Here is a 15,629-nt window from a genome sequence, read left to right as displayed (position 1 = left end):
AAGCTTCATGTTCTGTTTGTGCTGCACTGAGTATGGTGGAATATAAGGACTGGGACTGTTAACAGGGCAGTTTCTGTGTGCCAGTCAGTTAATGCCTGCTATCATTATGGATTTGTATGTGGGCAATGCAGGCATCTATCTACCAAACACTTCCTGCAAAAGACAGAGGGGCCATTAAAAGGCACCATGAAATACAACAAAAATCCCTGATATGATGGGAAAAACAAACATAAACAGCAAACAACATGCACGATGCTCCAAAGAGACCCAAGAGACTCAGTGACAGGGGTCCCTTGTTCAACTGAAACACATCATCAGCACACAAAGTTCTCAATGCAAATACAAGCGAAAACTCATGCCATGGGATTTCAAGCACTCAGCTTAAATGCAGTCAGGAGGATCTGAAAAATTCAAACTGATCTTTTTCAACTGTCAACAGTGAGAGGAAAGGGAGAGAGAAACGTGGCTTATAAAGCAGTTCATCAGAGAGCACAATGTTTTGCTATGGCATCAGACACCATTCCAAAGAACATCAGAGACTATTTATAGATGCTGTCAATGTCCTCCAGCTCTCCAAATGAAGAGAATTTCTTTGAGCTATCCCAATGCAAGAGACACATTCAGAAATGGAAGGTTGGGATGCAATAATCCACATTCACAGCCATCCTCAAGGTCTACGAATTAAAAATCTCTACACAAAAATGTAGAGCACTCTGGCCCTGACCCAGCAAAGCACTTAAGCATTCAACTGCTTCCTCTTCTACTTCAGGGGGACAGTTTATATATCTAGAGCTAGTTCATGTCACAGGGCTTTGATGGTTTACAATGAGATAGCTCAAAAATGTCCCAAGAGCCCACCCATAGTTCAGCTTTACCTTGCAAAACACGGAGTCTCCTTGACCATCTCCCTACACACACAAAAAAAAACCAGAAACAGGAGCAGGACACTGACTGGAGCCAAAGTATGTCAGTTTGACCTACATTTTCCAGCTGCAAATGGATTCTCTCCATTGAAGAGAAGATACATAATGAACAGAAAGACAAAAAGGACAAAGCCCAAAGGTAAGAGCCACTGTAACACCATACTGCTCAAGAAGCTGTCAGTGCCTGTGGGTAACACCCTCTGAAGGTCTGCCCGTCCCAACCAGACCCTGGGACAAGCCTTCCTCCTAGTGACACCTCTATGGGCGACACAGGTGCAGTGTGTCCTACCTCTGCCAAGGGGATGGAGGCTGCTTTGAAGGAATGGTACCTTTCAGACACAGCCTATTGCCTAGGTAGCACCAGCAGCCCAGGTCTCATTGCTGATGCAAAGAGGGAAGAACTGAACTGGTGCTGATACTTACCTGGGGAGGTTTATTTTGCTTCATTATTAGTAACAGCTTATGCAAACTATTCCATAACAATATTCCTATACCACCTGCTGGAAACTATCTGTGAGAATGTAGGCAAGGCATGGTGCATTAATGCTGTGATCCATTCATCTACCCCAGCACGAGGAACTGCCCAATGTACACGCAGAGGGGTGCTGCCTTCTGACACACTGCAGTGCTTTTACTGTTATTGCTGTATTAAACTTTAATTACTTTTTAACTTAGATATTTACACAGAACATAAACAGTTCAGAAAGATAACTGTCAACCAGACAAGACCTCTTTGGCAGGACTTTGGGATGAAATCTTACTCTTCTGGTGATGGCAGCTCTGGCACAGAATTGCTTCAGTTCTGTAAAATTATGTCTATATATGTTTGATCCCCTTGGGGAGACTGCCAAAGCACCAAGATTAATTAGCAACTTACCTAAAATACACTCTCTATTAGATAGATTTTAAAGGGTTCCTTGTCACAGACTGCTTTATAAAAACACATTTTGAAATATTAATGAATCTACGTGACATAAGATGACATTTTGAACTCTGTCTCAGTGCCCATTCTCATCTCCACTCTAAGTAAAATGACTTTTATGAGTTTCATGACAGCTCTGTACTTACATCAGCTTTGCAGAGTTCTAGCCAAATCACGAAAGATAAACTCACTTGATGGACAAATGTAGCATCATTATGCTCCCAGCTACTGTGACATCCTCAATCAATGCAGTTTTGCATGTAGATAAGACAGGAATGTATTCAAACTGACCACAGTGCAAAAATAATTGCAAAGGCTCTTAGCAATTGCATTGAAACGTACACTCCTAGTGCATTTCCCTAAGGAGAAGAACAAGGGACAGGTATCAAATCATTTGTGGAAACCCTAGGAAAAAGATACAGACTAGAAGTGGTCTGTCTGCCAACACAAGTGAGATGGGGACAACACTTCACTTCTGGTAGCAGTGGATGTTTCATTTACTAGTCTTCCTTTCCAAGCTATTTTCAGTACTGCTGCTCAAGGAGCAGGATTTCTCAGGGAAAAGCCTGGTTGTTCCAGTCCAGGCTTCCAGAGAAGCCATGCTCCAGCCTGTTTCCAGTCCAGAGCTGCGACTTAGAATATGGACATGCCTGCAGAAGCAGTAAGCCTGGGTACTGCAGTGCAACCAACCACACATTCTCCTTCTTCATCTGATCCTCAAACTAGCAGAGTAAGTTTTTAGGGTAGAAGCATTAGTTCACAGACTCATCCAGTCCTCTGGCAGACCCAGCATCTATGAAAACACAAAAGAAGGGCTGGAAATGCAGTAAGAACCTCACCACAATTAACAATGCACCACCAAGGGGTTTGTGCTGTAACAGCGTCGGAGGCACAGCCCAAGACTGCACAATCACAGAACTAGATGTTACTGTAGCTATGCTCATCATACTGATGCTGCTAAAAATAAAGCAGGAAGACATTCCTCACCTGAGGCTCAGGAGGGTTCTGGTATGTAGCTGAGTCATGCAACAATCATTAAATTAAACACACCTTGATCTGTGGTTTACACTCCATCAGCACAAGCCAAAAACCCAAGCCTTATTCGGCATATGGAAAAAGCAACACTGCACCCACTGAAACAAGGCACAAGGAAGTAATTTGAAGGTCAAAGTATCCTAGAAAACACCTGCAGTAGTAAGATCAAACTGCATTAAGAAAGGAGGAAGCAAGAACAAGCTCAAACACCATTTTTTTCTCTAAACAGAATATGAGAGAATATGTTTAGTGCTTGTGAAAGACATCACACTGACAGCAACATCCTTATTCAATGAAACAGCACAAGCCTCCCCCCGCCCCATTAGCACCACACACAATTCTGCTTGGCTAACTGCAAGGCTCTGCACTGCCAACGAGATCATCTGTGCCAGAAGCTTAACACAATTCATCGGCACTGGATCAGCTCAAAGGTGTAACAAAAGCTCCAAAAATTCATTCTTTACCACTTTCTTTTTTTACTTTAACTTGTAACGCTTCTCACACACTAAAAGTCCTCTTGAGAAGCTTCACAGTGGCTGCTTACAATCTAGTTATTTCATATAGTTACTATTCATTTTTACAGTGGACAACAGTGCAAGAACACATCACAGGCATGAGGAAGGCCATATTCTGAGAACACAGCGCAGCTTTAAGTTATACGTTGGTTTAACTTAGACACATGGAAAAGCAAGGAGCAACAAGAGTTTAGGAAATAGATCCCAACTGCTACTGTAGTAACAAAAAGAAAAAACAAAACAAACACCACAGCAAAACCCACCAGACTTCTCAGTTCAATAAATGAAAGACATCCAAACATCAGTGTTTTCATTCTTTCCAAGCCTGAAGCATTTTGACTTGCACACAGAGGCACCACTGGGACAGCAGTCATCTTTAGCTCCACACTTCAACGTAGAGAGTGAAAAATAGGCCAGCCAACAGGTAACACTGAGCATCCAAAGTACCTGCTGCCAGAGTCACAGTGCATTTGAGCAGGCAGCAGATGACTCTCAGCATCCTGCAGCCAGTGTGGTCTCACAAATGGGGAAAAGTCCAGCTCAGATGCATGAGCTGCCTGAAACAAGGTGATTTTGCAGATCCATTGTCACACAGATCTTCATCTTGCATCTTTCTGATGTATAGGTTGAAACAGGCACTAAGTGAATTCAGGGTGGGATGACAACCCCCCTTCCTTGGTCAAACATCCCTTGCCCTTTGTTCCCTCTCTCACAAACGACACCAACCTCTCTAGCTCTTTCCTTTTCCAGGGAAACTGCTGCATTACTGTTTCCTGCAGGCATCCACACTCCACGAGTTAACATCACAGGAACAGAACTTAGCCCCATGTACAAGCTTCAGTTTCAAGTTCAGTCTCAATAGGACCATTGCAAATTCACCTTTCCAGTTTAAAACTTGTTATACAGGTTGAGCTTACTTCTACCAACCCAACCACTGTCAGCCAGGTTTAAAACTACCTTAAGAACTCTCACCCCACAACGTGCTGTTCATTTTATCTCACAGATGGCTTCAACGTGGAGGTGAAAAAAAAACTTACCACTGCCTTAGGCATGCAGAAATAGCGTCAGAGGAAAAGGGCTGACTTGATGTCTGTCACACTACCTAAAGTTTTTGTACTAAAGCTTCCTTCTTTTCTACTAAGCGTTGAATCGAGGCACCCTCTGTTACACCTGCCTTTGGGTACCTTCAGAAGACCTCTCTCTACAGCAATCACAAAGGCCAAAGAAATGCACCTCCCAGAAAGGCATGTAACACCCGTTCCATGACTACACACACCTTTGTCTTTACAGACACAGCACTGCTGATGAGGGTTAGATGATCTCTGGGTTTTAGAGGTAACTGAGACAGGATGCACAGAAAGGCTGCAGCATTTGCAAGACCCAGTTGCCCAAGTCATCAGCCACAGCCAACACTCCACACAGACAAACTGCTTTCCAGCATTCTCGTATTCACTTTACAGGAGCCATAATTTCATGTTAAATGCATGCTGCTATATGGTGAAACAAATCTGAGCTTTCACCCAGCCACTCCTGCCCCTGAACTCACTGTCCCTGTGCCATGAACACCACCAGTGAATTGATCAAAGTTCATTATTTTAGCACAGCAAAAGGGGGAAAGGTGAGGAAAGAAGTATGTGTGCAAGGGGAGGATAAGTTTTCAGCCAAATCATCCTCATGCCCATTTTGTGACATAACTGCACAGACACTTGGGCACCAGACAGACAGTGAGGTCCCCAGGGTCAGGACAAAGGGCTGGGGTTGGAGAGGCCATACTGCTCCTCCCCAAGCCAGTGCCAGATGAGCAGCATTTGAACAGCTCCTGCATTTCCTTGAGGATCCTCTCTCAGTTGCAACTGCCCAGAAATTAAGTTCAGTAGACTTGCAGCAGCTCACAACAGAAGGCACAGGAACAACATTTCACACACGCTTCAGGTTTGCTGCTTCCTGACAAGAGCCCAGGCAGGTCCAGGTCTTGCTCTACACTCTGTGGCTTACAGAGCACACAGGGAAACAAATCACCTCAAGCAGGCTAGTCCAGGGCAATCACTTAGCGATCAAGTTTGACTTTACACTAGAGGCCCCAGCAAGAGCAGGACATGCAAGAGCAGGACATGCAAGAGCAGGACATGCAAGAGCAGGACACGCAAGGCAGTACGAGCAGGGACCAGGTGGCCAAGAGGACAGTTGGAACAGACCCCTCCAAGCTGCTGTCACAAACACCCAGGTATTCAGGTAAGGAAGGAACATCCTCCCCTCTTACATCCTCCTCATGAACCACTTTTCCTTTAGTTCAAAACTGCCTAAAAGCCTGACCTGAAGGCGAATCTGCTCCTCCTGCCCCCATGGAAAGGGCGACCCCCAGGCCAGCTGTGATAGTGGCCACCAGCCCTGGTGGGCCAGAGCCCCAAGCTCATTCCTAGGCCAACACAAGACACATGGCCAGAGCTGTGAGCCTCCACCTCCCCATGCAGAGCATGGCCCTGGGAACTCCCTGCCAAAGGGATCAGCAGAACCAAGAAGTCAAAATCACAGCAGGATTAGCTGGTCATACCAACACAGGAGGCACAGCCAGAACAATCAGCATTAATAACAGGCATGTTAGAAGGGGAATTAAGCCTCATGTCTCTGGGATTAAGCTAGTTTAACAATTAGAAGCCACTATCCAGAGCTGAAAATGGGAGACTACCCCACTTGCCTCTTAACTACTGGGGCTGGCCAAATGGAAGGTATCAGACCTTTGGTGTCTTTAGGAGTCTGAGTTAGGACAACCCTTTCGGTGGCCGAGCCTCTCCACCTCACTCCCCCAGAGGCTGCCAGAAGCTGTAGAGACTCCAGAGAAGTTATCCTTTATAACTTATAATAGAGGAGTTATATGCTTTATACAAAACATCACTTTGCCACCCACATACACATACACCCACCAAATTTGCCCCACCCTCTAAGATATCACCGAAGCACATGTGCATTGAGAACCAGTGGGAATATTTAACTGCAAACCTGGAAAATTGGGTATTTGATGAGATAAAGACAGAATTCCTGAGAAGAAAGCAGTGTGCAAAAAAACACAAAGCTGCAAATCCAAACTCAACAGGCTTTACACAGCTTACTCTCCCATGCTGCCTTTGTTTAAACAGCAGTATATCCATGTTCTCTACCCAGTCTCCCACACAGTGCACTGCACATCCCTCCCCCTACTCCTCCCACCCACAGATAAACACGCTATGGAAACAAAGCTTGAGGAGATAACTGTGGAAACCCTGAAAGAAGGACAACGCTATTCCCTGTGGAGATGCAAAGATAGCCACAGAATGAAGCTGCCTGCTTGGGATGCTGTTCTGGTCTCTTGAGGATAGGTTCAAGTATGTGCCTTACAATTAATTTGTTTGTTATTTCTGTAACACATCCTTATTTCTATCCACTGAACTTACAAATAGCTTAATTCACTCTTTTCTTTAAATCAGAGCCATTCTTGTTGGGTGAACGACCCTGAAATGCAATTCACACTGACAGTATAAAGCAGCCTTACTGTAAACACACACCTAACCCTTCACATTCTCTCCAATGATTCGAAACAATAAATCAGCTATTTATGAAACTGAAAGGTCAACCTTGGATGCATTTCTGCAGGGGACAGATGCATGTTACAGCTGGGGGGTGGGAAAGTCTGAGCCACAGTGCTACTGGCCCAGAGGGCTTTTGGTTATTAACTACGTGGAAGGCCCCCCCACTGCACTGAAAACCCAGACAGGCCTCATTCTCTGCTCATGTAACAGTGAGCTGTGCACTCACCCTGCAATGTTTTATTGATAAGGCTCCACTAATTCTGTGTTAGTCAGGCACATGCACTCAACTGTCACAAATCAGATCTATAGTACAGGTGGTTTTAAACTAGACACAGAAGCACATGCCCTAAAAAGTGCAGGACAGCTGGCAAAGAGCAGAACAGACTCCAGAAGCTAACCCTGAGTTAGCATTAGGAGGCAAGGAGCATGACGCACTACATTAATACAGGGGAACTTCTTATCCATAAGAAAGCAATAAAGGAATAAGTGACTGAAGGCAACCCTGCTATCAATCAGGCCTCAACCCTGAAAGCTGCAGGCAGGTTTCAAAGGAGATGCTACCAAAGAACCCCTGCGACTGCAAATCTATAAGCTACTTCCACAACTTCAGCCACACACCTGAAGCAGCAAGACAGTATTTGCAAAAGCTCTCCCCCCAGGAAGCCCACTTCTCAAAATTGGGCAGCCCTAAAGGCAGCATTAAGCATATTAAGCATCACCTGAGCTGCTGTGATTGACTTCTCCAATTGACTGTTTAATACAGCTTTGTTTGTTTGCGTTCCTTCTTACCTGCTGATGTTGCCTGGCTCCCGCTGTGATAGACTTGACAAGAGTATCTACTAATGGCTTACACATGATCTGTAACGAAAGACCCAATCTCTTATTAGTGGTTTGCTGGCAGACAGGTTTGGTTTTCAAGCAAAACAGTCTATATTTTACACAACTTCTTGAGTAAGAAGGAAATGCCACAAGAAAGAAAAGTGCCCAGAGGTCAGCAACAGCTTATTTGAAAATTAACAGCTTTCCTCACACCAGCCCTGAGTGAAATCTTGAACACAACACAATCAGCAGCAGAACTATGAGCTTAAAAATATCAGGCAAAGATTTCACCTCCTGTGTTCTGCCCGATTCTGGATTTAATACTGCATTTTCCTGATACTTTATGCAGGCAGCTCACTCTGCACAGACGAACAGTCCCTCAGACTTTGCCCAGAGGGACAAAGGAGAATATGCTGAGTTAGACTGGAGAACATCAGAGCCTCGGGAAAGATCTGAACACACTTGTTAATAGGGCCAGAAGCAACTCTGTCAGGAGGAAGGCCTCCCTGGAGACCTCCAGGTTACCTTAAAGTTGTGCTCTGCTACAAGTCTTGATCAAACCAACCTTTCTAGAGTAGTAATTGTCAGCAAAGCTTGATGAAACTCTATTCTGGCCTAATCCACCAGTTTCTATGCTTACAGGCAAAATACTCCCAAATTCAGGGGCACAAGAAATGAGAAAGCATCTGTATTGTAAATACCCTACTGGAATACCACTAATACCATCTAGCAGGCACTGGAAGGTCTGGCTCTGACAAGGCAGAGACAGCAGCTTGCTGCACAGTTCACTGATACCTTGTGCAGATGGTTATTAACCTGAAACGGTTTGGGGGGTGGGAGGTGGAACAAAAGCCTACTAGAAGAACAGAGAGCTCTAGCAAGCGAGCAAAGCCTAGCTTTAAATAGGCCAAGATTTGTGTATATTGTTACCTTTGTTTTATAAAAGAGATGCAATGACGTGGATGAGGGGATCAAGTGCACCCTCAGTAAATTTGCAGATGACACTAGGTATTTATCTGCTTGGAATCAACAGAGGGATCTGGACAGGCTGGAGGTTCAACAAGGCTCAGTGCCAGGTCCTGCACTTGGGTCACAACTACCTAATGGACCACCAAAGGCTTGGAGAAGAGAGGCTGGAAAGCTGCCTGGCAGGAAAGGACCTGGGGAGGGTGGTCAACAGCCAGCTGAAGATGAGCCAGCTTGTGCCCAGGTGGCCAAGAAGGCCAACAGCATCCTGGCTTGGATCGGCAATAGCGTGTCCAGCCTTGTGCAAACCTTGCTCATCCCATTATCTTGAATACTGGTGAAAAAAATCAAAGCTTCTTAGGCTATATTTAAAGAGCAGACTTCTGTTCATCTACATTCTCCATGCAGTATCCCAGCCCAAACCATACGTGAGATCCTGGCCTTCTGCAGTGTTGTTATCAAAACATACAGTATTAACAGTCTGAGCAGGGGCAGATCTAGGAAACCTTACAGCAGTTTTAAAAGCCCACAATAAAATGGGCAAGTTTCTCTCCCTACTTCCCCCTGAGTTACAACTGGACTTGGGAGCCAGCAGACAATGCACCACACAGTCAGCAACACTCACCGGGAAGCGTGTGAAGAGATCATGGAACATGGAGCTTGTAAGGGCACTGTTCCGTTTACTCAGGAATTGTGTCAGTGCTTGCTGATAAACTGCAGTCACCCTCTCCATATCCAAACAACCTGTGCTCAAAAGCTATAAGGAAAAAGCAGAACAAGAAACGTTTCAAGTGAAATACAAGGATGAATCACTAGCAATGAAAAAATTCATTTCTACCAGTGCACAAAGGTTTTTCCAACAACCAGATATTCTTGGGTAGCTAACATGATACAGTCCTATAGGATACAACATTTAGAACCATAAAGACACAACAAAATGGACCCCAAACATGTTCACCCAAGTACTGATGGCCATTTGACCGCGTTAGTGAAGGGCAGGACAGCTTCAGTAAGAAGTAAGACTACAAACACTGTATGTAGTGTGAGGGGTGTACTTCTAAGTTTGTGCTGGGCAACTCTAACACATGAGGTTCACAGAGCACTCAAAGCCCATCCTGCAGCAGCTGTGCTGTGCACATGGCATTGCCAACTGGAGGGTTATCAGAATCTTCAGATGTTAGTGTATGTAGGTATATAGGTCTACATACAGTTAGCAGCTATGTCCAGGTTTCCTGCGTACCCAGCAGACAAGCCCTAGCTCTGATGAGGGATTCAGCAACCCCAGAACTCTGCAGGTGCTCCAGTATCGCCCTCTGGTGGGGAACAAGGAACCAGACACGCAGCAACCAGCTGAGACCTGCACAGACGCTATGGATGTAAACTACCAACACAGGGGTGAATGGAGAGGGAAACGTGCAGCATCGCATCCCAACATTCCTGACTGTTCTCCTCTTGCCAGGGAAGCACTGCATTTTGGGAGGTCAAAGCTGTGATCTTCACAATAGAGGATGGACCTTTTGCTAACCTCTGCCCAAGCAATTTTTCCATGGCTCCATAGCAAGTTAAAGCCATGTTAGGGTTGTGTCCCATTCTCAGGTCAAATTCCCACAAATTCAGGGCTACTGCAGCTGAACACAGGCTAGAGTGGACAGGGGAGATGGATCTTGAAGTATCTGTCCTCAGTTTCCCAGCCAAGTGTCTGTACGTCGCACTTCTTTCACACACACATCTGCAGGGGAAGAAAAATGATTTCTCCTCCCATGTTTATTGTAAAAAACTTCTTCTATAGTAACATGCTTTTCCGTAGATTTGGCCACTCCATGATAGGGTCTGCTCTAGTTCCACTTTCCTGCTACTGAAAAGCTCCAGATTATGCTCACAAAGCACTACTCACTGGAAACACATGAGACTTTTGTCTCTGGTTCCCCACTGCAAAACCTTCCCAGCCTGAACACCAAGTCAGCACCAGCAGCATCACACAAACTGAACCACGTCACTTCCCTCAAACCAGCAACTGCCTTCAGCTGCTGGCTGTGCCCTTGACTCAAGACCACAGGTCTATTCCCACAGGAGCAATAGCCTTCCCTGGAAGCTGCACAAGGATGCTGTGAAGCATGTCTCACCCTCACTTCCACGTCAAGTATGTTGTTTATAATCCCCACAGATCTCCCACTTTGTTTTTCTTTCCAGAAAGGCCCAGCCTAGAACAAAAGCTGCTTGGATTAACACTCAGTGTCTCACTAAGCCTTAGAAACACCGAGTATCTTTCCAGCTGCTAATAATAGCTCTGTGTTCGTGATTTCCAGGCCCTCCCTCGACATGAGGTGGCCCTGTTTATTTCCCCCCTCATCCCCAAAATGTCAACAGGATTACGGCACTACTTCCTGAATGCAATTTGAGAGGTTCAGAGGCAAGTATGAGGCTGGCTGGTGAAGCACTACTTGCTAAGTTTCTAGTGGAGGCGACTGGACTAAGCTTCCCAATACACAGGGTCACCACATTCAGACACCTGTGGAATTCAACAGACAGAGTAGGCGAAGGAGGACCCACAGTAAACCTCCACAAGTAATAGACATGCATAGCACAACCAGATGAAAAGTGTCCCTGCAAACAATCATCACTGAAATGAGGCCTGCTCCACACTTTCTTCACTCTGAGATAACTCAGCCCAAACCTCAGAGAAGTAGCTCCCCCTGATCCACCACTGTCCTGTGCCTCCCGGCTCCTCAGCACCCTTCCAGAAAAGAACTCAGAGTGACTGCCAAGAGGTTAATACGAAAATAGCAAATCAGCCAGGAGAGCAGATTAAATATACAACAGGCTTCTCCAGTTAGCCACTGCACAGCAGCAGCCCCTGCTGCGTATGGCAAGCAAGCACTGAAAGACAGGAGGCGATAGGCTAGAAAGGGATGGGGAAATTTAACAGCTTCATGAAAAACAAATCATGGAGACAGGTATCTGCAGGCCACAAAACAGGAGACTGAACAAGCAAAGTCCACTCAGTGAAATGGGATAATGCAACTTTACTGGTAAACCCCCCTGTCCCAAGAGCAGCTGCAGTCTGACCTGAGAAGCCTGTGGGATGCTGTTGTTTTGTTTCTCTGGCAGAGGGGTAGGAGTTGACGACTTATCAGACGTGTTTCCTTTCAACACTTTGAGCAGGTATAAAGAGGCACTAAAAAAGAAAAGGGAAGAACAGCAGTTACCAGTGTCACAATGTCACTGTGCAAAGCCACCCGAGGGCAGAAGCCCATGGCAGAAGGGTTGGAACTAGATTATCTTATGGTCCTTTCCAACCCTAACTATTCTATGATTCTATGATGCAGGCAGTTTATCCTGTACCTAGGAGGATTAAATTGCCCGAGAGGGCCCCTTCTCTCAATCTAACCTACTCTTGCCAGACCTAAAGACAAGCAAATCTTAGGAGGCTGCATCATTTCATTATTTGTCACCACAGTCAGACACCTCCACTATCAGGCTGGGTTCTTCAAACTCATGTTTTTGACTAGTAGTGCTTGAAGATTTCTGCCTTCCCAAGCCTGCACAGCTCAGCCAGGGCTGCAGTGCAGCCCTCTCAGCCCTGGTTGCTGTGTGCCTGGAGAACTCTGACATATCAACCGAGAGAGTATGCAGCCAGCCTGCTGCTTTTGAGAAAGGTTGTATTAACTGGGCACAGCTCCACTCAGGGCTACCACTGCCAGGAAGCTGTCAGGGAGCTGTGCAGCACACACAGCCAGCTCTGCAATACCTGGAAGTACCATGGTTCCTGCACAGCCACAAGCCCAGTGTGCTGCAGAGCCAACACTGCCCAATGACACTGGGTGGACCATGCAACATGGTACCCACTGCATACTCAGTTGTGTTGAGAAATCCCAGATGGAGTACAAAAGCCCTGAAACTGCCTGCAAGTCACACGAAAGCCTACCGGTAAACGGCACTCCCATTTACACCAGGAAGCAGCACAACTCATGTTTCCTAACACACACACACGGCTCACCCTAGTTCACCTGTGTTCATCAGCAAAGGAGTGAGTACTGGTACGTACAGGAATCATAATCATTATTGTCCTCATTGTGCTATCACTGTGACAGTAAAGCACTGTATTTACAGAACGATCACTGCAGATGGACTATAAATTGCTCTCATCCACACACACACAATTGCTCCCCGATGAAGCCTCAAGGAAGCACTTCCCATCACTATTAGCAAAGCTGTACCAGACCACTTTTGTATCACACAGCCCACAGAAGATGACCACCAAAACAATGGACGTCTGTTTGAAAATGCTTCAGGCTGCCAGGATGATTGACTAGTCCTCATGTAAGACACAGATGCTGGCACCTAGACTTCAAGTCTCTTGTTTCTCTGAACTGCTTTAACATGTAATACCATGCCTGCTTACAGCCAACCCACAGCACTGATTAGACAGTCACCTGAAATAATAGAGAGCAACTGAAGAGTCAGTGTGCTTGGAGGCTTTCTTCACAAGCCTCTCCACAAAAGCATGCAAATCCTCTTGCAGGGCATCCACTCTCTTGCAGTACTGCTTCATTCGGCACAGGGAGTTCCTGAAAAGCAGTAAAAACAAACCCAAAGACATCACCTACAGAAAGAGCTCTGGGGAACAGATGGCTATGAAGCTTTATCACTGGGCTCAGGGTGACACATTAACAGAAATGGTGCTAGCTGTGGGCAGCAAAACAGGCAGTCACTGCTGTGGCAAGAAGGGTGAGGAGACTTACCGCTCTTTGCCTTCCAGCACTTATTTAGGCATCACAGTCAACTCTCCTCCAGAGCTCCACAAAGGCAACTGGCTTCCTCAAACCCTGTTACTGCAGAACTGCTTCTCAGAAGGCAGAGAGCAGCACTGAAAATGCTGTAGAGCAGCACTGGGGATGTCAGGGAGTGGTGTACAGAAGATGCATCCTGACACACACCAGTCATTATGTCTTTGTCTATCTTGTATCATGCCTCACTTCTGACCATGAAAAGAGAATGTGTACTCTGCCTGAAACTTGTTGGGAGTTTCATTCCAGCCACAGCAGCAACTCTGTAACCCTAGGGAGGTGTTGCATGGTCCGACTTGAAGGTCAGAGAGCTGTAGAGATGTTCAGTGACATAGCACAATACCTGCAATACCAGTATTTGCTCTTAAGGTTTCCACCTGCAAACAGGTTTGACACTTAAAGTCCCTTAGACTAGAAAACCCAAATCCTACTTTATTTCCTGCAGGTTATGACTAAGCATTGTGTGCATGTGTGGTTCTACACAATCTGTAAGTACAGTAATTGTCTTCAGTCTTAGAAAGACCAATTTCTGGGATTTAACCAACACCACTGGTGTCTATCAAAAGCTATTGCCTGTTATGCAGAGAACTGAGGACACTTACCTGAAGATATTGGCTGTTTTCTTGAGGAAGTCAGCCTCCTGCTTGTCAGAGTCTGTGCTCATGCACTGTTCAATCACCCGAAGCAGGGGCTCGATGATGTCAAACACCAAGGGGTTCTCTGACTGCTTAGTCAGGAATGCTTCTATCAGATCCAGCACCTGTAAATACACACTGACTGACATGAGAACTAATGCAGACAGGAAATACGACAGATCTACCCAGAGCAGCTCCTTCAGACAGGAGGGGGATGAAGAAAACTATTTGCAACTGCTACTTGTACACCTTCTGCTTTCATTTGTACTGTTAGGGCATGAGAAACTGAAAATTAAAAATATGGAAGTGAAGATTAAAGGCAGTCTGTTGACTTCAGCCTTATTTTGTACAGTGACACCATTTAGAAACAGCAGTTATGCTAATCACTGCCACCTGGCCAGACCTGCAGTCACTATAACTCGTCATAGATCTCTATTAGCACCACTGACTGATAGCTCTCACCCCTGCAAGCCCCACTTGAGTTCCAAACAGTGTATTAGCATAAGATCAAGCTCTTCTAGCAAAGCATCAGAATGAAAACGTAGTAAAGCCAGTGGCTGTTCGGCCTTAGCCCATTTGACACCACATTTCTATATATGAGTGGTGCCCCACTTGAGTTCCAAACAGTGTATTAGCATAAGATCAAGCTCTTCTAGCAAAGCATCAGAATGAAAATGTAGTAAAGCCAGTGGCTCACTACCCTGTTCGGCCTTAGCCCATCTGACACCACATTTCTATACATGAGTGGTTGCAACTGTCCCTAGATGCCCAAATATACTGAGAGTCCATGCTGACACCAGGTGGCCTGAAGTCAGTATTACAGCAATAAACAGGGGTATTAATCATAATCCTCCTGATTTTACTATCATAACAAGCAAAAATAAGCTTACACTGCAAAACTACCAGAGGGATTTTATGCATGTCACACTAAGGCACAGGCACCTACCTTTGGGTAGACATGGGAAAGGATCTAATAAATTGAAGCATTTCAAATCAACAAATGGAAACCACAGTTCACTTTCTGAAAGCACAGTCGTTTTTTGTTTTCAAGCAGGCCTATGAGGCCTCAGTAACTGACCACAATACCGCTGTGCCACATGCTGTACAAAGCCAGAACAATCCAGTCCCAACCTCTAGAAGCTTATCACATACATGAATGCCCAAGCTTTTCAGTGTTAAGTAGCTCACGGCATGCAGTAGGCTTCCACTAATGTGCTAGTAAGCCAGAGGTCTTCAGACCAAACACGTATCTCCCACCTTGATCTTGAAATCCCTCCGTAGGATCTTCTCCTTCCGAATCCTGTCCTTCTCATCCTTCTTTGCCTGGACGCGTTTCTGCTGCTCTGCAAAAAGGGCTGAGATGTTCTTGTCAAGAGCCATCATAGCCTCATCATCCAGCTCTTCATCACTCTCATCTGCTGCCTTTTTGTTTTAGAACGCAAAAACAACTTGTTACCTCAAGTA

The 15,629-nt window shown here is 45.6% G+C and overlaps 1 protein-coding gene across 1 annotated transcript in view; it reads right to left on the bottom strand.

Annotated features, from left to right (window-relative positions):
- The window catches only part of LOC104403049 (myb-binding protein 1A-like protein), a gene marked incomplete at its 5' end in the record, with an annotated part of 43,254 nt that extends 27,667 nt beyond the window's left edge, over positions 1-15,587 (bottom strand). The window contains 6 exons of the mRNA XM_010011081.1: positions 7,748-7,816; positions 9,369-9,500; positions 11,810-11,918; positions 13,177-13,311; positions 14,133-14,290; positions 15,423-15,587. Coding sequence (XP_010009383.1) covers positions 7,748-7,816; positions 9,369-9,500; positions 11,810-11,918; positions 13,177-13,311; positions 14,133-14,290; positions 15,423-15,587 — 768 coding nt within the window. The remainder of the gene's footprint in view (positions 1-7,747; positions 7,817-9,368; positions 9,501-11,809; positions 11,919-13,176; positions 13,312-14,132; positions 14,291-15,422) is intronic.
- Between the last annotated feature and the right edge of the window lie 42 nt (positions 15,588-15,629).

The sequence above is a fragment of the Nestor notabilis genome, unplaced genomic scaffold (assembly GCF_000696875.1).
Source record: "Nestor notabilis isolate BGI_N333 unplaced genomic scaffold, ASM69687v1 scaffold153, whole genome shotgun sequence".
Classification (NCBI taxonomy): Eukaryota; Metazoa; Chordata; class Aves; order Psittaciformes; family Psittacidae; genus Nestor; species Nestor notabilis.
Note: the sequence above shows the minus strand (reverse complement) of the source record. Positions and strands in the feature narration are given on the sequence as shown.